Raw genomic sequence first — 23,005 nt, 5'->3', positions numbered from 1 at the left:
TGCAGATCTGCGAAAGGTGTCGAAAAGAGCAATCAAAGTAATCAATGGCCTTCGCTATCTGAAAAGAGTAAAACGGGGCATTCCTTTGTGGGAGGGAAGGGAAGGGGTGGTTAATTTGAGGGCATGGATTATTTCTGGGTGAAGAGATACCCACTCCCTCTTTTACCTAATGCACAACTTGCGGCAGTTTATGAAAACGATTAGGCTGCAGATCCGGTCAAAAGAGGGGACAATCTTCACATATGGCATGCTTTGTACAAAACTTGCAATCATCGCCAGCTTAGATGGCTCTGAAAGGGGTTTAGCTAAATTCATGGAAGAGAAGGAGAGGTTGTGGGCTCTCCTTCCTTGGAGGTTTTTAAGCAGAGGTTAGGTGGCCATCTGTCCGGGATGCTTTTGCAGAGATTCCTGCATTGCAGAGGGGTTGGGCTAGATGACCCTCGGGGTCCCTTCCAACTCGATGATTCTACGAGATAATATTTCTGGTGGCTAAGTGGACTGGGGACAAGCTGTCGCTTTCATGCCTCGCCTCTTGGGCTTCTTGAGAAACTGGGTGCTGGGCTGAATGAGAGCCGGTGGTAGTGTTGTGGTTTAGAGTGCTAGGCCAGAACCGGGCAGACCAGGGTTCAAATCCCTACCCTTCCATGAAGCTCTCGATGGGTGGCCATCCTTCTCAGCAGGATTATTGTGGGGTGAAACAAGGGGGAGGAGAGGAACCATGCATGCCGCCTTTAGCTCCTTGAAGATAAAGGTGGGATACAAATGCATTAAATGATATAAATATAAAAGAGGTGGGCCTCTGGCCTGATCCCGCAGGGCTCTTTTTAAGACAGCGTTTCTTCAAGCTGTGGCATTTGTGACGGAGCCATTGGAAGAGGAAACAAGGGTTGGCTGGATAGTTTCGCTTCATTCATTTAGTCTGTTCTCCCACACCTTTCTCCCTGAAAGGTGCCTGGGGGCGGCTTGCGACGTAAAATCCGATGAAGATGTATCCAGTGCAGCAATATTTCGAAACGACAGTTACTAAGACCGTAGTCCTTAAAACGCACTGACCCGCTTCCATAGGCCTGTGTAAATAACATAGACCAGGGGTGGCCAACTCCCAAGAGACTGCGATCTACTCACAGAGTTAAAAACTGGCAGTGATCTACCTCCTTTTTAGGGGGTCAGGTCAAAGTTGTTGAACTTTTTTTAGGGAGGGGGAAAGCCACGTTTTTTTAGGAGTGCAGGGTAAAAATGATGAGCTTCTTTTAGGGGAACTAAACTTGTTGAGCTTCTTTGGGGGGAGCCAGTGATCTACCACAGACGTCCAGTGATCTACCGGTAGATCACGATCTATCTCTTGGACGTGCCTGACATAGACTGACACTCCTCCTGAATGGCAGGAAAAGGGATTGCCTGGTCCCGTCCCCCCCCGAGGGAATTCCAGAGATGGGGGCGACCACCTCTGTGGAGAATATTGAGAATGGCACATGTGGAGAATAGCAGAACATCCCGGGGCGGTTCTCGGGAGTGCAAGGTGGCATCTCCCTGGGTGCAGATAAGAACATCGGCCCATCATCCTGTTATCACAGTGGCCAATCAGATGCCTATGGGCAAACCCACAAGCAGGACCCCTACCCAACTGCGCTCTCCCCTTCTGTGGTTTCTGGTATTCAGAAGGATTGCTGCCTCTGGCTGTGGAGGCAGAGCATAGCCATTGTGGCTCATAGCCACTGATAATAGCCTCTCCTCCACTGATTTGTCTCATCCGCTTTTAAAGCCATCTAAGCTTGGTTGCCCATCAGCGTGTCCTGGGGCAGTGAGTTCCACAGTTTAACTCCATACTGCTGTCCTTCCTTTTTCGCCCTTCCTGAATCCCCATTGCTTCCGTTCTCTCACACCGCTGAGAGGCTAGAGGGCCTCCTGCAACGTGAGGGGGCTTCTTCCGTCTCCAAAGTTGGTGACTTTTCTTTAAGGGAGGTTGTCCCTTAGGATCCGCGTCAGGGGGAGAAGAAACAGCAACCCTGACCGGTCAGAGCAGAAACGCCATTCCCTCTTCCGCCACCCCACCTGCCAAATTCCCAGTGTATTTTGAGGCCTCGTAAATAGGAACCGATGGGAGTAGCTTGAATCCCGTCGCACGTGACGGCCACCTGCCAGAGTTTATAAATAAAAGCCAGGGAATTGTGGAGCGAGACCTTGAAGACTCTTTGAGTTGGCAGAAGAGCAAGGAACTGCATGGATAAGGTAGGCAGACCAAGTGTGTAGGCATATATATATATATGTTTGCTGGCTGCAATGGGCAGCACTGAGTCGTTTTGCCTCCTCTAGAAAACATTCCCCACATCAGTTTTCTCTGCTGGAGGGATCCTTGTCTCCGGAGAGGGAGTGGCTCCTGTTTTTAAGACGCTCCCTGCTGGTCGGTATGTGCAACTGCAGCGGCTCACAGCTTAAGCCCCAGAGCAATTGATTGGCGCCTTTTCTGCATTTCTGGAAAAGGATTCTAGTTTATCTGTGCAAGAGCGGGCTGCAAAGCTCTTCATTTAAGGTTTGGTAGCTGGGACATCGAGGGAGCTTCCCGGCTGAGTGAGGATTTGAACTCGGGTCCTTCAGACACCCAAGTCCACAACGTCATACTGGTGTACTCTTGCTTTTGCTTTCCCTCTTCCATTTCATTAAGTTGTTCAAAACCCCTTGGGCCTGATTCTGTCTGCATCTTGTATGTGCAGTCCTCTGCGTACGGGATTTGAGCTGGTGGGAAGGCCCCAGAAATATTGACTTGCCTGCTTCTCTTTGCCCCCAATACCTCAAGGACTGCCTCTTCCCATAGGAATAGACCTGGACCTTGTGATCATCATCTGAGGCCCTTCTTTGTGTGCCTATTCTGTGAGAGGTCTGGAGGACAGCAACCTGAGAACAGGGCCTTTTCTGTGGTGGCTCCCTATTTGTGGAATGCTCTCCCTAGGGAGGCTCTCCTGGCACCTTCATTACATATCGTTAGGCAAAAACATCCCTCTTCATCCAGGCCTTTGGCTAATTAAAAAATCTATGGCCTTTTAAACTGTGAAACTGTGTGTAACTATGGTACACATTTTTGTTTTTATATTGCAAAGCGGCCTGTGATCCTCAGATGAAGGGTGGTAAAGTTTTGGTTTGTTCTTTTTTATACACACCCACTCACCTGTCCTTCTAAGACAGGAATAGGCCAATTCCTGCCCTCCAGATGTTTGTGACTACAATTCCCATCATCCCTATCTAACAGGACCCAGTGGTCAGGGATGATGGGAATTGTAGTCCCAAACATCTGGTGGGCCGGAGTTAGCCTATGCCTGTTCTAAGCTATCCTTCTCCCAACCCACAATTGGTGTGAAAATATAGCCTTTTATTCTCCTTCCAAAACCAGCCCACCTACTGGTGGCTCAGGTGCGGTATTCCAAAATCCTAGTTTCTATTATATATAGGGAATTGTTGGTACTGTAAGCTGGATCCCTTACGGGCATTAAAACTCCGTGGGAAACAGGTACGGGTCTTATGATCTCAGATAGTAAATGGAATACTATCTGGTCTTCTAAGCCATACAGGTGTGTTTCTGCATGAATCTGGGAAGGCTCATTGGAAGTTTCACACAAGTGACATCACACAGACACGCAGGGGCTCCAAATGAATTTCAGGATGGCACCGCTTCGCTGGCAGCGACATGAAGTGCCACAATATTTCCTTTATGGTGGGAGGGCCTGCTGGTGAAAAATGCCGTCTTGAAGACCACTGTAGCTTTCATTCCTCATTTCTAAATATAGGGGATGGTTTTACTCAAAGACTGCAGTCTAATGAATTCATAGCGTGGCTGCTGGCTGCAAGAACAATATCCGTAGCACAAAAATGGAAGGTTTTGCTGATACTTCTGTGATATATAAATGCATGGAACCTGGCGATGGCAGAAAAGCTTCCTTGGATCCCAGCACAGAGATAATGCTGTTCCTTGCCGGGGATGGTTTTGAAAACAACATACATAGTTTTAAGTAACGGGTGTAGCTTGTTCTCCTGTGGTATCCTTGTTCAGTGCAAATTGAGTCTCCCTTGGCCTTGTGGAACTGCAGACACCTTCCTTGGATGAAGATGAAGAGAGCATGTTTTCCCCCTCTTGGAAGCTGAACGTGGCCCCGATCCTGTCTGAGTTTTGCAAAGGACTCTTTCATTATCTCCTTTTCCTCTCTCCGCAGCCTGACCTGCTGAACTTCAAGAAGGGATGGCTGACCAAACAGTACGAGGACGGACAGGTAAAATCTCGGATGAAATTCTGATCTAAGGACCTCTCCTCCTAAGTAGAGGGCTGCTCCCCTCCCCTGGCTTTTGTTATGACCTGGTTACAATTTGTTGTACTTTGATCTGATTTATATCCCACCTTTTTCCTCCAATAAGCTCCAGTTGGCACATGGTTCTCTTCCTCCCCATTTTAATCTCACAACAACCCTGTGATGTAGGTTAGGCTAAGAAGAGGCTATGACTGACTCCACGGTCACCCCAGGAGCTTCATGGCCGAGTGGGGATTCGAACCCTGGTCTCCCAGGTTCTCCTTGCCCGGTATGCTGTTCCCTGAGTATCCAGGCAGCCTTGGTTGATAGGCAGAAGCCGGGGCTGCCAGTTTGGGCTGCAAGAGTCACAGGCTGCAGCTACAGCAGCAGCCTCTGAATACTGAAAAGGGCATCTTGAAATACAGTGAGGAAGAGATTGGATTAAAGGAGAATGCCTTGGAGAGGGTGTCCTTAATGGAAGAGCCAGCTGCTCTGGTTTCCCCGAGGCAACGTGGTTGAATGTTCCCTTCCCAGACCTAGCAGGGCTGCCAAAGTTATTGACTGGAGAGCATGTCCTGTTGAAAAACCCCTCCCTGCTCTCTCCTGTTGCTCGGGCTTTCCTTTCCATTCCAACTTCTTCGCTTTGTTTATGAAATGCATGTATTATTACTTGGCTTGCCATTTTTCTCCTGGTCAAAAACCCCCTAAGCGGTTGTCAGAATCACGGATCCAAAATACAAATTGAAACACAATACTTTTGAAGCCCGTCATTTGGAAGAGCCCGTCAGGCAACTCAACAGGGTCAACACTCTCAAACATCTCAATAGGCCCGGGTGAACCACCGAGTTTTTAGGAGGCGTTGGAAACATCTGAGAGACGGAGGTTCTGAAATCTCCTTTGTGGGAGAGTGTTCCTTCCAGCGGCTTGATGTTAAAATTGAAACAGCCTGCTCTCTCGGGAACATTTCCAGATTGCAATCTCTGGCCACCATATGACCAGTTGCATCTCCTCTGATCGCAGAGGACAGTATCATAAGGGAGGCAAGCTGCTGCTTCAGGAGTTGTGAATGTGTTTCTGCGACTTCTGTACACTTGCTTCCATATACAGAAGTTTATGTATGCTTTGCACAGAGGCACGCATCGCAAGATCTGGTGTCTAGAGTCACAGTATGCTAGTGGGACATTGCACACTAATGACTGGGGGAAATGGCAAGAGCACACAGACCATCTGAGCAGTTTGTAAAACAGCTTGTCTTGTTTGTTCCCTAGTGGAAGAAACACTGGTTTGTGCTGACGGATCAGAGCCTGAGGTACTACCGGGATTCTGTAGCAGAGGAGGTAAGCTACAATCGCCAGTGATAGTCGAAGCTCCATTTCCCCCCTCTGATATTCAGCTCCTCACACTCTCCTGTTTTCCCTGCTTTCATTTCCCTCCCCTGATAAATTTTAGACTGTAAGCTGCTCTGGGCAGGGACCTATCTTCTTGTATTTTGTAAAACGCCGCACACATGCTGCTTGAATAAGCAAACGATCTACTTTGTCTTGTTGGAGATGAGAAAAGCAAGCCTCACACATTTCTTCTTTGCGATGTTTTGCCAGGCTGCTGATTTGGATGGGGAAATTGATTTGTCAACATGTTTTGATGTCACGGAATACCCCGTCCAGCGGAACTATGGCTTCCAAATCCATGTAAGAGAAACTTGTGGGGAGCAGGATGGGTCATGCAGTGAATTTAGAAGGTGGATGCAGTTGGGAAAAATTAGTAATTGCTTTTGTAGCTTTCAACCAGTTTCAAATGGAATTTCACTTACCCTTCAAGGGTTGAGGTCCATAGCTTGGGAGGTTTCCTAGGTCGAGGTTTGTTTAAGACTGCTCCAGTGTCTCCTGCAGCACAAAGTTGTTACTTCAGCTGCACTCTTCATCCTGGCCACAGTTTCCCATGCTTTGGTTAACATCCAAGCTTGACTACTGCAATACGTTGCACATGAGGCTGCCCTCAGAGAACATTTGAAAACATTATCTGATTCAAGACTCCTGGCTGAGGCTTGCTGGAGTGGTCACAACATATATCATAACTTTAATAAACTTATTTATACATTTTAATAATAACTATCATGACAATTTACAATAAAACCATAAATAAAAAAATCTCCCAGTTCCCCAACTTTCTCTGAAGTTAGGCAGGCAAGTCATTGGGGAAGAATCTTGGTTATGCCACCCCAGTTTTTAAACTCCCAGTTTGCCTGGTGCCTTTTCTTAATGCCCTTGAGGTGCAAAGACCATATTTTACTGACATTATAGCTTTAGTGTCTTTTTCTTTTCATTTTTGCTGTTAAGTTTTATTTTCTGCCGTTTCAGCCTTAATACAGCTAATTTGAGATTTTTATTTAAAAAATTAGTTTATTTTTGTGTGTTACAAAATTGTACACACGCGAATCATAAAACATGACTGAGAAAAATGGGTCACAGGGGGCAGGGGGTAAAATACAAAACATAATATTGTACAGTAAATAATGACGAGGTGATTATAGTAAAGCAGTTCAACGAATTCTTCAGTAAATCAACTTGAAAAGCACAGAGTGATAGGAGTGACCTAATGAGTAGTGCCCCGCCATATTGCAAATATATGTTGTAGGCATGTCTCGCCTGTGCATTGTTTCATTTGTATTCTTACAAAAGTGTGCTGTATTGCTCTTGTTCTAATAATCCAAATGCCAGACACTTGGGGATTATGTGAATAGAAAAGCAGGGCAAAGACCCCCCCCCAAAAAAAATAAACCCCAGTTCTGTTTCGTTAAACTGGGTCCATCGGAAGCGGCTATCTCCATCCCTTGAAACGGAGGGTGCCTTTCTGACTCTTTCTGGGTGGCCAGCCTCTGTTTTGTGTCCTATAAATAAATGGCTCCTCCATGGGGTAAGAGAGGGGGCAGCAGATGTATCTATCTCCGTAATCCCTTCTGGAAACCCCACTTAGAAACATTCACCAGGTAACCTGCAATATTGGAAGGGGATGCAAAGGACGCTTCCCTCCAGGTGAACAGGTACTCAGCATCACCTCTTCCCCTTGCGTTTCTCTTCCTTTCCTCTTGGCGTAGACTAAAGAAGGCGAGTTCACCCTCTCTGCCATGACCTCGGGGATCCGCAGGAACTGGATCCAGACAATTATGAAGCACGTTCGCCCCACCACTGCTCCAGATGTGACCAGGTAAGAAGAAAGGGGCATTTCAGGGCAGTCTCCTATTCACTGTGCCTCCACACCCTCCAGTCTTTCTCTGTGTGCCTCTGTTCTCTCTCTCATTTTCTCTATTCTCCTTTATGGATCCCTCCTTTTGATTCTCACACGGCTTGGAAGCTGCTGTGTGGTGCCTCGCTGCCAAATTTCTCGGCTGCGGCTTGTTCCGATTCCACGCCGCCGTGCGGCGCAACGGCTGGAAGTGTTGGGTGGGTCTGGAGCCAGGGAGACACAGACATGAATGCCTGCTGGGTTACAAAGCGCTCTGGTTGACCCAAGGCCGGTCGCTCTTCCTCCCTCACAACCTTCCTTCAAGGAAGGGCAGGATCCAAGGCCAACACACCTGTTTTAATCTGTAAGAAACTGAGGACATCTTACGGAGGATTTCTTATCCGTTTAGGAAGACTTGTGAAGAAATATGTGATCAACAGAATAGTTCAGAAGCAAAAGTTTGTTCCAATAAAATGAAAAGCATAAAGAGCCCAGAGTTGAATGATGAGATCCCCCCAGCCTTGGGCAATTTAAAGAGTCCTCGCCTCTCCTTTGGAATCCACATTGCATTGCATGGTGGGTGTTTTTCTCCTTGGGAGAGATGTCACTTCAGAATTGACTCTTAGAACCTGTCAGACTTTGTTGATTGCAGATGTTTAGGAAAACCTCGAAGACCCACTTGTTTCTGCCAGCTTTTTCTGGAGTCACATTTGTTGTGTGTTGTATTTTAGTATTTGGGGGGCTTTTTTTAAAAAAAAAAACTGCCTTTTAATTATTTTGTTGTTGTACCGTATTTTAATTGTACACCACACTGAGAGGAGTCTCCCGACCTTAAAGGCCACGTAAAACTATTTTAAATAAAGCCTTGATTCTCAGCTTTCCTGAGGCTCAGGGCAGCTGCCTGAATTGCAAATGTTCCATTATTTCTCTAGTGTTTTTCAGTGTACAAAGTGATTAGCAGAAGAATACATAGTTGTGGGGAAAAGAAAGCACACCCTCTTTGAATTCTGTGGTTTTACATATGAAGACATAATAACAACAATTTGTTCCTTAGCAGGTCTTAAAATTAGGTAAATACAGCCTCAGATGAACAACAACACATGGCATATTACACTGCATCATGATTTATTGAACAGAAATAAAGCCAAAATGGAAAAGTTGTATGTGAAAAACTAAGTACACCTTATGATTCAATACCTTTAGCAGCAATAACATGAAGCAATTGTTTTCTATAGGACTTTATATGTCTCTCACATCGTTGTGGAGGAATTTTGGCCCATTCTTCTTTACAACTTTGCTTCAGTTCATTGAGGTTTGCTGGCATTTGTTTGTGAACAGCTCTCTTAAGGTCCCACACAGCATTTCAATTGGATTGAGGTCTGGATTTTGACTGGGCCATTGCAACCCCTTGATTCTGTTCTTTTTCAGCCATTCTGTTGTAGATTCGCTGGCGTGCTTGGGATCCTCGTCCCTATTGCATGACCCAACTTCAGCCAAGTTTCAGCTGTTGGGCATATGGCTACACATTTGACTGTAGAATACTTTGGTGTACAGAGGAGTTCGTGGTCAACTCAATGACTGCAAGGTTCCCAGGTCCTGTGGCTGCAAAACAAACCCAAATCATCACCCTTCCACCACCGTGCTTGACAGTTGGTATGAGGCTCTTGTGCTGACAAGCTATGTTTGGTTTTTGCTAAACATGGCACTGTGAGTTATGGCCAGACACCTTCACTTTGGTCTCATCTGTCCAAAGGACATTGTTCCAGAAGTCTTGTGGTTTGTTCAGATGCAACTTTGCAAACCAAAGCTGTGCTGCTATGTTCTTTTTAGAGAAACGAGGCTTTCTCCTGGAAACCCTTCCAAACAAACCGTACTTGTTCGGTCTTTTTCTAATTGTCATGAACTTTAACATTTAACATGCTAGCTGAGGCCTGTAGAGTCTGAGATGTAACTCTTGGCTTTTGTTTTGTTTTGTTTTGTTTTGTTTGCAATTTCTCTGAACATTGTACAATCCAACTTCGGGGTGAATTTGCTGGGACGCCCACTCCTGAGACTATCAACTGTCTTGAACAGGCATCCCCAAACTGCGGCCCTCCAGATGTTTTGGCCTACAACTCCCATGATCCCTAGCTAATAGGGCCAGTGGTCAGGGATGGTGGGAATTGTAGTCCAAAACATCTGGAGGGCCGAAGTTTGGGGATGCCTGGTCTTGAATGTTTTCCACTTTTGAATAATCTTTCTCACTGGAGAATGATTGACTTAAAACTGGTTGGAGATGGTCTTAGAACCCATCCCAGTTTCATGGGCGGCAGCACTTGCTTCTCTAAGAGCATTGTGTTCTCTTTCCTCCTTGGCATTGTGTTAAAACACACCTGAATGCCCCAGACCAGCAAACTGCTAAAACTTCAGCTTTTATAGAGGTGGGCCCACTTGCTTTGCTGATGATCAGTTAAGCAAGGGCATTTGATTAGCAACCCCTGTCTGCTACTTAGCTTCTTAATTCCTATGGAAGCAGTAAGGGTGTACTTAGTTTTTCATACATGATTTCTCCATCTTGGCTTTATTTCTGTTAAATAAATCATGCCATGGTATAATATGTCCCGTGTTGTTGTTCATCTGAGGTTCTATTTACCTAATTTTAAGACCTGCTAAGGAACAGATGATTGCTATTATCTCCTAATATGTAAAACCACAGAATTCAAAGAGGGTGCACTTTCTTTTTCCCATGACGCATGTAACGCCCCTCTTGGAGTCAATGGAAGCACCGCCTGGATGTGTTTTCAGCGGGTGTCCTTTCAGTTTGCTGCCTCTTTCTTTCCTCTTCTACCACCTGCATTCTTCCATTCTCTGGCCTGTTCTGACACCTCCCTAGCAACTGCTTGAGGACGCTCTTGCTTTCCTTCTTTTGAGAGCTGTGATTGGAAAAACGCAGCCCATAGTTTCAACCCAGAACGACCCATTCCTCTTTCTGCTCCGCACATCGCCCCATTTCTCTCTGGGTGCTTCTGAACCCTCTTTTCTCTCTCTCCTCACTCCCTTCGTGTGTTTAATTTCCATGCGTTCCCAGGAAAAGCTTCTCTTTGAAACTATCCGTGCTGAAGCCCAGGTTGGAAAACTGTGTTCTCTCCTGTATTAACGTTTTGTGGTTTGTATATATCTCGTGATTCACTGCATGCCTCCCCTATCTTTTTGCACTCTGGAGGGGTAAAAAGTCCTGCTTTTCTGCTTCAGGAACAAACAGTGGGATAGAGGAGAACGGGAAAAAAGAGGCAGCTCCTCCTTTTGCTGCCGATTATCCTCCTTTGGCTCATCAATACTTTCCCTGTTACATCTTGACAACAAAGGCGCACTCCTGCAGCTGAGTCCTGTGTTCAAAAATGTAACATGGAAGAAGCAATACAAGCTGCTACCTCTGCAAAGGACACAGAAGTGGCCCCATTTGTTGGACGTTACCTGTGCCCGCTGGTCACCTGTCCCGTGTGATTCTCACACATTCCTGGAAATGCCTCAAGGGCATTTGGAAGCATTGGAAATGTTTCCCTGGAAAAGACTCCTGGTCTGATCAGGCCTGTGCCTTGGAAGGGGGCAACAGCTGAAGATGCAGAAAATATCTACAGCAGAGCAGATTAGTGTTGAAACTTCCCGTTAAGAGATTGTGGGATTTCTTGCAGGTACTGTTTGTCCTCAGAAGTGTAGGAAAATGCCTCTCTGCCATCATTTTGCTAAGCGACTGGTATCCAGGTTTCAGTTCCAGGTTGGGCAGTGCTTGGACCTGCCATGTTACCATGGTAGCTGGTACCTGTAGCCAGTACTGGTATCCAAGGCAGCGAGGGCCTGGGCATCTGATGGTGGCACCTGCAAATTAGATGCTGTGTTGAAATCCTTAGGCCCCTGGGACGTCTCTCCAGTTCTGGGCACCACAATTTGAGCAGGATACTGACAAGCTGGAACGTGTGCAGAGGAGGGTGCCCAAAATGATCAGGGGACTGGAAACTCAGCCTTGTGCAGAATGGTTGAAAGAGCTGGGTATGTTTAGCCTGGAAAAGAGGAGACTGAGAAGTAATATGATAGCCATCTTTAAATATCTCAAGGGCTGTCATAGAGAAGAGGGAACAAGCTTGTTTTCTCCTGCTCTGGAGGGTAGGACTTGAACCAGTGGATTCTGAGATTCCAACTAAACATCAGGAAGAACTCCTCTCCTATTTTTTAAACCCAGTCTCCCACTTTGCATGCTGAAGGCTGGCATGTGTCATGTTTTGTCCATAGGCCTTGTCTGGCAGCTCCCTTTAGGTTCTCCTCCGATGTCTGAAACTCTCTTCCTCCACCTTGCTTGTCTGCTGCCTGTGTTGTCTGCCTCTTTTTCTGTTCCTCTCTCAATACTGGCATTGAGGGCTGCCGCTTTCCTTCTTTGGTGTCGGCAGTAGCTTGCGTTAGGCCCTGCGCTGATGCCTGTCGTGTAGAAGTAGCAAAGCAGTGTGCTGTCTCCAAACACCAGGACTGTTTATTGCAAGCCAAGGCCCTCTTCGCACATGACACTTTCCCCCCAACATGGGTATAGTCAAATGTTCACCTCGCCCGTTGCAAAAAGTTGCCGAAGTGTCTGTCCTGTCAGGCGCATGGGTTTAGAAGTTGCTGTGTCTGCTGCCGTTTCTGGACACACACACAATGGTGGCAAAAAGTAGGCTTTTGTACGCTTTTACAGCTTGTATGCTTATTTTTGCGTTATACAGACGACAACTTTGAATGGCTTTGGATCTGAAAATCCCCCACAGGCAGGTCCACTTGCTTCCTGATTTTTGTCTGCCAGGTGGAAGTTGTGCTGCCTGTGTGGGAGTGCTTGATCTGAAGCCACCCACTTGAGTGGGGAAAGCACTGAGAAAACCTGAGTGTTCAGTACAGAAAAGAGCTTGGAGATGTTTCACGGAGAACCTTTTCCAAGGAAACTTTTTAAGCACGTCTACCAAATTTCTCTCCAAACCGATGTTTACTTTTGTGCAATCAGACTTCCCCCTCTGTTGTTAAATTGAAGCCTGATAGCCAATGTGCCCAACTAAGGCCAGGTCCTCCCCTCTTGGGGAACTGAACTGAGTGCAGTGGTTTAAAATACAAATAAAAAGGAATGATCAGGGATGCCTGTATCTCAATGGGCAAACAAGCCCAGCGTTCATCTTTTATGATCATTTAGGCCTTATTCTGCAGTAACATTTTCCTTCCCTGAAGATGGGTCCCATTGAGGAACCTGTTAAAATAAAAGCACAGGAATGTGTACCATTTTTGTGTGTGTATGTACGGTAGGGAAAATCTCATCTTGTATTCAGCCCTGAATTCTTTAACTTTGGAGGGTTTCTGTGAGGCTACTCGTAGGAATTATTTCACCTTGCAGTCACCAGCAACACAGCTAGTTTTCTTTTGAGGACACACTAGAGCAAACTGTTGAGAGGAATCCTTTTGTCCTTGTGGGATTTAATGAGAATTGGGGGAAACCCTGGCAGTGTGGCCAAAATCAGGCCAGTTTGGGAGAACAGTTACACTTCTCGTGGTGTTTCCTGCTTGGCAGGGGCTTGGACTGGATGGCCCTTGTGGTCTCTTTCAACTCTATGATTCTATGATTCCCCTCACTTACTTGGTAGGAAGCAGATTTTTGAAAATGACCTTCCCTGGTCGTTCTGATTGCCATATTTCATAACTGTTTGGTTCAGAGCATGTGTGTATTTGGCCCATAACGCTTAGGTGTGTTCTGAAGCACCTTGAAGTCCTCCTCTAGTTTGGATGAAGAGGCGCTTCACCACTCACTAGATCTGATAGGCATCAAATGCTAAATCTTGCAGGAGGGAGATAATTTCACAGGCAGATCAAGAGCAATAGCAAAAAGCTTCAGAGATAGCATGGCCCTGGACATTTCAACAGGAGTTGTCCCTCCCTGCCCCTACTACCTTCTGGCTTACAGTGGTACCTTTACAGAGGAAAACTGAAAGGGGGCATACAGATAGGAAACCAACACCAGCACTGATGGTTTTTCGCTCTCTTGTCCACTTTCCTCCTTCCCCACCAGCTCTTTGCCCGAGGAGAAAAGCAAAACCAGCTCGTCCTTTGACGCCTGCCCCAAGCCGAGCGAGAAACAGGATGCCGAGCAAGCGGAAATCGACCCTGAGCAGAAGCGCAGCCGCGCCCGGGAGCGCCGGCGTGAAGGCCGCTCCAAAACATTCGACTGGGCCGAGTTCCGCCCCATCCAGCAAGCCCTGGCTCAGGAGAGAGCCAGCGTGGTGGGGGCTTCCAAAGGCAGCAGCGCCCCTTTCACCAAGGACCCCGGCTCCACGGAGACAGACCCCGGGGAGCTGGAGAGGGAGCGTGCGCGGCGGAGGGAGGAGAGGCGCAAGCGGTTTGAGAGCCTGGATGCCCCCGACGGGGGAGGCCCGGAAGACTTTTCCCGCATGGAGGTGGACAGGCTCCCCAGCCCTTCGGAGACCAAGCCGCAGAACGTCCACGTGGAGATCGAGCAGCGGTGGCACCAAGTGGAGACGACCCCTCTGCGCGAGGAGAAGCAGGTCCCCATAGCCCCTCTACACCTTGCCCACCCGGACGACAGCAGCGAGGCTCTCCACAAGCAGCACCTCACCACACTCCTGGAAAAGGAGGTAAAAGAGAGGGAGGGAGGCATGCGGCTGGTTGGGAATTGGGCTCCTCCAGGCAGGCTGGCTTAGGACTGGCGGGAGTTCCAAAGGCCTAGCAGCGAGCCCTGGAAGAAACAGGGGGATACGAGGTTAAAGCAGGGGGCTTCAGTTCTCTTGCTCACACTAATCTTTTTTCCGCCCTCCCTCCGTTTGCAATTTGCTTACTGTCAGATTTTAAATATGGAAGAGGCATGTTAAACTGGCTTACTTTTCCTATTTAACTCCCGATAGGGCAGGGCTAGGGAACTGGATCTGTTTCTGTCCTACCCTTTCACTGCCTACCTGTCAGATCACCTGGCAACCCATCCAGCAATGGGGCGTTCGTGAAGTCCCCACCGTGGTTGAGACTTCAAAGCGCCACACTGGATTTGCAAAGCGCGCTGGGCTGCGCTTTGGAGTGGCAACAGTCAGAGGGTCATTGGTGCTTCAAAGCACCAAGCAGGGCTCTGTCCAAGGAGCAGGGAGCTTGCAAATGGCTCTGCTCGGCACTTTGAAGGCCCTTTCAAGGACTGGCTTGCCACGTGCAGCCGAAACGATGGATCCCATGGAGCTTGAAGTCCAAGCTCCACTCTCTTCTGGGATTGGCCGTCCTACCATGTTCCCTCTGCAGTGACTGCTAAACTCTTTGGCCAGGGTACATTCAGGAGCCCCTGTGACATCATGTGTGGGGCTTGCATGTGGGAAACAGACTTGCAGGGCAAATTGGAACTCATGCTGGGTCACATTGTTGATTTTGCAAAGCATTCCTCTCATTGTTGTATTCCTTTTTGAGCATAATCTGGGAAGGAAGCATGCAATCAAAGGGGTGATGCTGAAATTTGGCCCATGGGCCAAAGGTTCCCCATAACCTGTGATAGGGCCATAATTACTGGTCCTCCTTAATTATCCGGAGATGGATCTAAATTGGTAAGCCTCCCCACTCTTGTGGGATATAAGAAACCATTCCCTCTCTTCCCTCTAAGCGTGTTGGCCTCCATGGCTTCATTTACTTGGAGAAGCTCAGCTCACCTTGGCACTTCTGCATCTTCAGCAAGTGAATTATGTTTAGTTTATCTGTCCTTGTAGCATCTGCTGTTAATGAGCCAGTCCTGGGGAAGGGGAAGGAAGATGCAAGCCAAGTCTCACCCACCATCTAAGCCCATGCCTTTGGGGAGAAACTGGAGATGGAATGGCTTCCTAGAGCACGATGGTTCCTGGAGCACCTCTTAGCTTAGTTCCTACCCCAAAGCTTGGTATAGAGGAGGAGAAGCTCCTGTTAGGAGGTTGCAGGAGAAATCCATCCAGTTCACCCACCCAGTTTGTATAGTTCAGCCAGTCATCTTGCCGGTTTGGAGCTGTGGATGTGTTTGAATGACGTCTTTGTGGTCTTCTCCCTTTCCCCTTGTGCTTGCAGCTGGAGCAGAGCCAGAAGGCAGCCTCTGAACTTCTGGAGCAGAACCGCGCTCTGCAGGACCAGCTGAAAGTAGCTTTAGGTCGCGAGCAGAGTGCCCGGGAAGGCTACGTTCTGCAGGTGGGAGAGCAAGGCCAACGTCCTACTTGGTTGCCACGGCTCGAATTTAATCTGTGGGGCTTCAGTCCAGGGTGCTTGTGGGGATGCACCTGGGTGGGAGACACAGTTTGCAAAACCTTCAGTCCTCCACGTCGTAGGGGTGAAAGAGAAGCTTTTTGTAGTACCCTCTTTTCTGCAGGTACTGCGCTAAAAAGCCTTGTTGCTAGGGAATTCTGAGAAGCCTGAAAATCATTCCAGTTTTGAAAGCAATGGTTAAAATCAGAAGAGTTTTGGAAAGTTTGGTCCACTATCTCCATTGATAACCATGTCTGGTTGTATCCAAACATAGACTAAAACCTGCCTCTTGATCTTAGGAAACTTCATGGAAAAATGGGTTGCAGTATCTTAAGAGGTGTCAAAACTGATAGCAAACAAGCCGTTTTCCAAAGTATATAGTTGATAATGTAGTTTGTTTCTAGGGCTGTGTGTGCCCCCCTCTCCTACTAACTGATCCAGGGCTGCAACCCAGGGAACCCCCAATCTGGATCTGATCCTGACTCCTTTTGGTCACTGGGGTTAATGTTTAATTAGGGTTTTTAAAGCCTATACGAGCAAGAAAGGAGACACAGTGTCTCTTCCTCCACCCTGCTGACCACACTGCCAAGAGCGGGAGGATTCAATCCTGCTGGGTCCTACTCTGCTACCATGTTCCCTAGCTGACAAAGCAGACCTCCTGCAGGGGAGTAAACATAGCGCCCAAGCTGGTGTGTGCAATTATCAGTTTGCATACATTTCAATTAACAATAATTTTAAAAAAATGAAGTATTAGTTGCTTAAGTGAGGGTGCCTTTGGGTTTATTAAAATGTGTTTCAATTTAATGCCCACTCTTCAGAGTTGCAAGCCTAATGTTTTTATTTTGTAAGTAGCTTTGATAAAGAGCGACACCATGCTGCAGAGGCATCCTTCCCTTTCCGTAATGCGTTCAACGTTCTGGAACAGTTGGCCTTCTGTCCAAGACTACCCAAGTCTCCTGATGGAGAGAGATCACCTTTTGGAACAGAATCTCTTGCATACTGACAAGAGAGAGAGCAGATGCACCATGCTGCCCATTTGCTAGGTTATCTGTTGTGCCCTCAGCCTGGTACCCTGCACCTATGGCTCCTGGCTATTTTGCCATTTGTGTAGGTGACAGAGGTGGCATTGTAGTGTGGGGTGAACCTCCTTTCCCTGGGGGACACTGGGGGCAGATGAAGATCACGGTACATATTGCCTGGCTCAGAATAATGGGACTAATTCCATCAGGTCGCACCAGATAACCTAAACGCTTCCTCTCCTTTTAACCGGGCCCAATAGGAGTACCTTTGCTTGTAGGACTAAGAAGCTAACGGTGTGATCCTGTGTCTCTCTACTCGGATGTAAGTCCAATTAAGTTCAGTGGGACTTGCTCCTGGGTCAGCGTGCACAAGGTGGCGCTTTAAGGGACCTTGAAGAGTTGGTGAAAGACCGATAAAGCAGGCATGCTGGTCATCCCAGCGGGGAAGCATAGGACCCTTGTGAAAAGCAGATGGTTGCAGCTTCTGGGGAGCATTTTGCCAGACTCCTCCAAAACGGCAGAGCCCGGGTGAGCTCCTAATCCTTTGCCTCCCTCCCATCCCCGGTTCATAGCGCTGATGTTGCAGAATGTTCTGCCCAACAAGATACTGCATATCTATCTTCAGGACTCGATCCACGTGCATGTTGAACTGAGCCTCTCTTGGAGCTCTTGCAACGTAACCTTTCCTGTGTGTGTCCTGCCTTGAGCTCGATGGCAAGTGGAGCTTCTCCAGCCCATTCAGTGCTAACAGAAGTTGAGCATGACTGTTTTTCCTCTCTTTCCCCCCCCAAGACACCAGTTGTATCTTCTGCCTCCTTTGGGGCGAGGGTGGAGAGGGTCACTCTACTAATCTCTCTTGGGTGTGGATAATATTGCATGGGCTGTTTTTTTAAGGGGTTTGGTGTTTTGTCTTTTTGGTGTGGAAGCATGTAATCTGACTTATTGTACCTGAGTGTCACATCTATGGGCTGTCCCTGCCAGCGATTACGGTACAGCAAGACAGGCCAAATTATCAGGCTTAGCGCTGTGCTCCTCTTGCCTCTTTCTGTTTGTGTATTCTTCAAGCCACATGATTTCTGTCCGACTCTTGCATGATTCTCTGTGTGTTTATTCCCCCACCCCCTTGCATGCAACATGGCTTTGGTTTTGAATCTCTCCGAGGGTTTCCTTGTTCTGACTTTTATGTTCTCATCATACTCCTCCTTCCCTCTCCGCTTCTCTTGATTTAAAACAAAACACAGGTAGCAGACAGATCTAGAACTTCCGCATTTTAAACTTCATTCATATATCACACACACAAATATATTTCCACGAGCAGGAAAGCTATAAGACATTTGCGGCAGGGATCAGTTCGCAGCTGCCATCTCTTCGGGTGAGGGGAGAGCAATAGTGTCTTCTCAGTGGCCTTCATTCCTCCAGGACTTTATTTACCTGAAGCTCTGCATCTTTTGCTTGGCGAAAACATGCTCTAACTGTACACCTGCACACACAATCCAGCAGTTAGACTCACAGGTCAACCCACCCCAAAAAGTCAGGGTGGATAACACAAAAGTGAAAATAAAGTCCCAGCAAAACAAGATAAATATTGATTTAAACCCATCCTTTCCAAACTTAGCCTCAAGCCGCAAAAGATAGTTCCTAGCAGGTAGGTCTCCCAATGCTTCAAAGAGTTGCTTGCTTTATCTTAGTATATTCAGATTGCCCCCTCTCTCGCTCACAATTTTCACTCCTTTCCAAACCTTTTTTCTACTTGTCCTAAGTCATCATTTCTCCTGTGGTGTTCTCTTCTCCATCATTTTGTTTTGTTTTGTTTTAATTTGTTTTGTTCCTCTTAGGCTCATTTGTGTTAAAGCTGTTTCAATGTTTTATCATCCGTGTTGTCTGTTAAACTCGAAGAGGTGTTTCCTTGTTTCCCTGAGCAAAAGGGATTTTTTTAAAAAGCAGACAAAACTGAAACCATCCAAAATTGGAGCAGATGGGTAGTGATCAAACCTATGCAAGGAATTGTTCTGTGGCCCAACTTGACCAGAGGTGTGACACTCAGAACTGGGAACCGAGAGTGCTACTAATCTCCTATTTAATCAATTTTTTTAAAGACCGAGGTGGCCACACCCCCATCGGGGGCCTGGCAGAGGCTCCATAAAGTCAATCAAGACCTCCAGAGTGAGCTCGAAGCCCAGTGTCAGCGGCAGGAACTGATCAACCAGCAGATCCAGTCACTTAAGCGTAGCTATGGGGAGGCCAAGGATGTGATCCGGCACCACGAGGCAGAGATCCAGAGCCTACAAGCGAGGCTCAGCAATGCCGCCGCAGAGCTCTCCATCAAAGAGCAGACTCTGGCAAAGCTGAAGAGCGACCTGAAGGCCGAGCGGAAGAAAGCTCAGGAGCAGATGGAAGAGTGGCAGCACAGCGAGGAGGTGCTGAGCTCGCAGCTGAAAGCTAGCGAGCAGAAGCTCAAGAATGCGGAGGCGCTCCTGCTGGAGAAGACCCAGGAGCTGAGAGATCTGGAGACGCAGCAAGCTCTGCAGAGGGACTACCAGAAGGAAGTGCAGCGGCTCCAGGATCGGATCGCTGACCTCAGCCAGCAGCTGAGTGCCAGTGAGCAGTCCCAGATGCTGATGGAGGAGAAGCTGCAGAGGAATTACGAGGCTTTGCTGGAGAGCTGCGAGAGGGAGAAGCAGGTTCTCATCCAGAGCTTGAAGGAAGCGGAGGACAAAGCCAGCGAGTACGAGAACCAGCTTCAGAACAACGAGCAGCAGATGGAGGTCCTGCAGAAGGAGAAGCTGTCCGTCAAATTTGAAAGCAGCGAAATTGTCCACCAGCTGGAAGAGCAGCTCGAAATGAAAGAAGCCAGCATCCAAAAGCTCGCCGAACACATCAAGAGCCTCGAGGAGGAAAGGGATCAGATCAAATGCCAGTTTCAAGAGCTGATGAACCAGGTTGCCGAGTCGGATAACGAGGTCGCCAAGCTGCAAGCCAAGCTGCAGCTGGAGGAGAGCAACTACCATGCCCTGGAGCACTCCTACGAGGTGGTGTCAGGGCAGTTCCAGAACTTGCAGGCGGTGCTGAAGGAAAAGGAGGAGGAGCTAAGAGTGGTGAGGGAAGCCCACTTGAGAATTGTGGAAAACAAGGACCAGGAGCTTGCGGAACCTTTCTTAAAAATAGCTGCCGTAAGTAGCAGTCCAGAAAACGTGGAAGATCATCAGACGCAGGACGATGAGTTGAAAATATCAGCTGGCGAGAGCTTAGCGCCGTGTGTTACGACGGAAACAGGTGGTCAAGTTGTGGAGCCAGCACAACATTCACAGCTTCAAAGAAGACTTCCAGTCTCAGAGTGCATGCTCACTGAGGATCAGGGCCCCAATATCACTCACAGGCAGAAAAGTGAGCACCCAGCAGTGAACCCAGAAGAGTGTAGGTCTACCTCTAAGTCTACAGACCTTCAAGAGAGAGAGATTTGCCAGAAGGACTCTGCAAAATCGGACACAGAAACCCCGGGAGCCAAAAGGCAAAGGATACGTTTCTCCAACATCCAGTGCCAAAAATATATCCACCCTGATGGATCCGAGAAGATGTGGACCAGCAGCACTTCATCAGACACCAGCCAAGACAGGTCACTTTCGGAGGACAGCATGTCATCAGAACCAGCTCCAAGTTACCCAGGCACAGGCGATTCGGAGACTTACCTGTCTATCATCCACGCCCTGGAAACCAAACTTTACATCACAGAAGAAAAGCTCAAAGATGTGACCATGAAACTCGAAAGCCAGCAGGGCCACAATCAAGACACCCTCATCACGCTTCATCACCAGTGGGCCAGCACAGAAGCACAGCTGAGGGAGCAGCTTCAGGAGAGCTTGGCTCAAGTCAGCAGGCTGGTCTCACAGTTGGAGGGCGAGAAGCAAGAAAAACACAAGCTGCTCGAGAATCACATCCATGAGCTGGGAAGGTTCCATGGGAGAAACAACCAAGCCTTGGTGTGCTTAGAGCAATGCAGAGAGCAGCTAAGAACTTTGTCCATATGTGACATGGAGCAAGAGAGAGAGGTGCTTTTGGGTGTCTTGTCCAATACGGAAACTTCTTTATCGGATGCAGTCCTCGTGTTGCAACAAGCACTTTCTTCGCCTGGTCATCTGGCAGAAGAATCGCCTGCAGCCCAAGCGTTGCATGCAGAAGGCAGCAGCTTGGGGGAGGAGAAAGCTGCCCTCCAGCAGCAACAAGTGGGATTTTCTGAACAAGACCAGCTGCGGATGCTTTCTAGGAGAGTGGCTTTTGAAGCCAGCTTGATCAACCAGATAGCAGAGTCTCTGACAGATGCAACCTCCAAGATTTCCTTAGCCCTGAGAGAGATTCACGGTACGGTGGATGCAGTCTTGCTGGAGCCTTCAAATATTTCACATATTGCAGTGGCCTTGGCTGACGTTTTATCTAAAAAGCTAGTGTTGGAAGATGAGTTTTGGAGCCAGGTGGAGGAGCTAAGGAAGAATTTGAGTGCCAAGGAAGAAGATGGGAAGGGAAAGGTGGAGGCCCAGGGTTCAAACATTCCTCAGTGCCTCATTCATTCGGTGGCAGACAGCACGCTGATTAAAGCAGAGCTCAGTTTTGTGGCCCAGAAAATGAGAGAGTCCTTTCATCAGAGATTAAAGGCCATCGAAGAAGACCTCCACAACACCAGGACAGCCCTTCAGCAGCACAAGTGCATGCTGGAGGAAATCATTAAAGCATACCAGACTCCGGAATTTGACGGCGTTATGCATCAGATTTCCAAAGCCCTTGAAATCCAAGAGGGCACTTCAGCTTGGGATGCCAGCCTTCCTGGCTTCATGCCAGAAGCCCACGCTCTGCAGGATCTTGGCAGTCAAGCTCTAGCTGCCATTCAGGGCGATCTTGCTCAGCAGCTCAAAGACAGAGCAAATGTCCTGAAAGAAATATCTGCTGCTCTCCTGTCTCTGTCCCCTGACGATGCCCTGAAAGACTGCCGCAAGCTGTTAAGGATTTCTTCCAGTCCTCCCTACGATATGTGCCTGGGGGATCTTGAGCGCTACTCATCTCTGCTTGTTCAAGATGCGATTATCCAGGCCCAGGTCTGTTATGGGGCTTACAGGGCAAGGCTGGAGTACGCCAAGGAGGCAAGGCTGTACAAAGAGTCCCTGCACAATGCGGATGCTCTGTGTCAGGAACGCATCAGGGCAGTTGCCACCCTCCGGGAGGAATATGAAGAGCTGCTCCGAAAGCAGCAGGGCAAGTATGCCGAGATGATTGCTGTGCTTGAAAGGGGGAATTCGGAGCTCAAGGCCAAAGTGGAGCAGCTTGATAATCAGCGGAAACTCCTGGAAGAAGAAGAACATAAACAGAGCAAGAAAATACTGGAGCTTCAGGACACGTATGAAGAGGAGATCCGGAACGTGGTTGAGCAGCTTCACAAGACCGAGGATGCTCTGAAATCAGAACAGGCTGAAGGGCTACACCGACTAGATTCTCTTGCGCGGGATAAGCTGAACTTGGAGACTTTCCACCTTGAGCAAATCCAAACTCTAGAGGACAAGTTTCAAGTCAAGATGAAGGAACTGCAGGTCTTCCACAATGAAGAGCTGCTGGCCTTGCAGAAGCGCTACGAGCAAGAGCTGCAGTTCTTGCAAGCATCTCTGGAGCAGTACCAGAATCAGCACTCAGAAGCGCTGCCCACTGTGGCATTGGGTGCGGGAGAGGCATGGGCTGCTGATAACCCTGACGGTGGGGGGCAGGGCTCAGAGAGCGAGCTGGACGCCATGCATGGCTTGAGAGAGCGCATTCAAGAGCTGGAAGCCCAAATGAACATCATGAGAGATGAGCTGGAGAACAAGCACCTCGAAGGCAATGCGTCCACTCTGAGGGAGAAATACCAGAAGGACTTTGAGAATCTTAAGGTTTTTTCTTCTTCACTGCACTTTATTTCACTAAGTCATGTGTGTAAATCTCTCCCCACCCCTCCCCACCCATGGCAATGCAACCATCACCTTTTTGTTTAAAGGCAAATAGAATTCTATAACTTGATGGTCAGAGGATAGATAGAGCTAAAAAGAGGGACGGAAACCGGAAACACTTCCTTCTCATGACAGAGAAAAGGGGGTGGGATTCTGTCACAGGATGGGATGCATTTCAAACGAAATGCTTACAGTCCACATGACTGCTCCCTAAGAACACTAAATCAAAACTTTGCATTGCAACATAGGAACAAATTGTCCATCTTGGAAGCCCAATATGATGTCCTTGAGG

The 23,005-nt window shown here is 48.0% G+C and overlaps 1 protein-coding gene across 10 annotated transcripts in view; it reads left to right on the top strand.

Moving 5' to 3' along the window:
• The window catches only part of MPRIP (myosin phosphatase Rho interacting protein), a 146,274-nt gene that overhangs the window by 107,715 nt on the left and 15,554 nt on the right, over window positions 1–23,005 (top strand). For 8 of the 10 annotated variants that reach the window (XM_035131559.3, XM_088656617.1, XM_035131554.3 and 5 more), the window contains 7 exons: window positions 4,203–4,259; window positions 5,543–5,611; window positions 5,873–5,962; window positions 7,369–7,478; window positions 13,549–14,131; window positions 15,561–15,677; window positions 18,847–22,656. In XM_035131559.3, coding sequence (XP_034987450.3) covers window positions 4,203–4,259; window positions 5,543–5,611; window positions 5,873–5,962; window positions 7,369–7,478; window positions 13,549–14,131; window positions 15,561–15,677; window positions 18,847–22,656 — 4,836 coding nt within the window. The remainder of the gene's footprint in view (window positions 1–4,202; window positions 4,260–5,542; window positions 5,612–5,872; window positions 5,963–7,368; window positions 7,479–13,548; window positions 14,132–15,560; window positions 15,678–18,846; window positions 22,657–23,005) is intronic. The other 2 variants (XM_035131560.3, XM_035131561.3) reach the window with 1 other exon arrangement.

This window comes from Zootoca vivipara, chromosome 13, assembly GCF_965207765.1.
Source record: "Zootoca vivipara chromosome 13, rZooViv2.hap1.1, whole genome shotgun sequence".
Lineage (NCBI taxonomy): Eukaryota > Metazoa > Chordata > Lepidosauria > Squamata > Lacertidae > Zootoca > Zootoca vivipara.
This window is presented reverse-complemented; position numbering and strand designations above follow the sequence as displayed.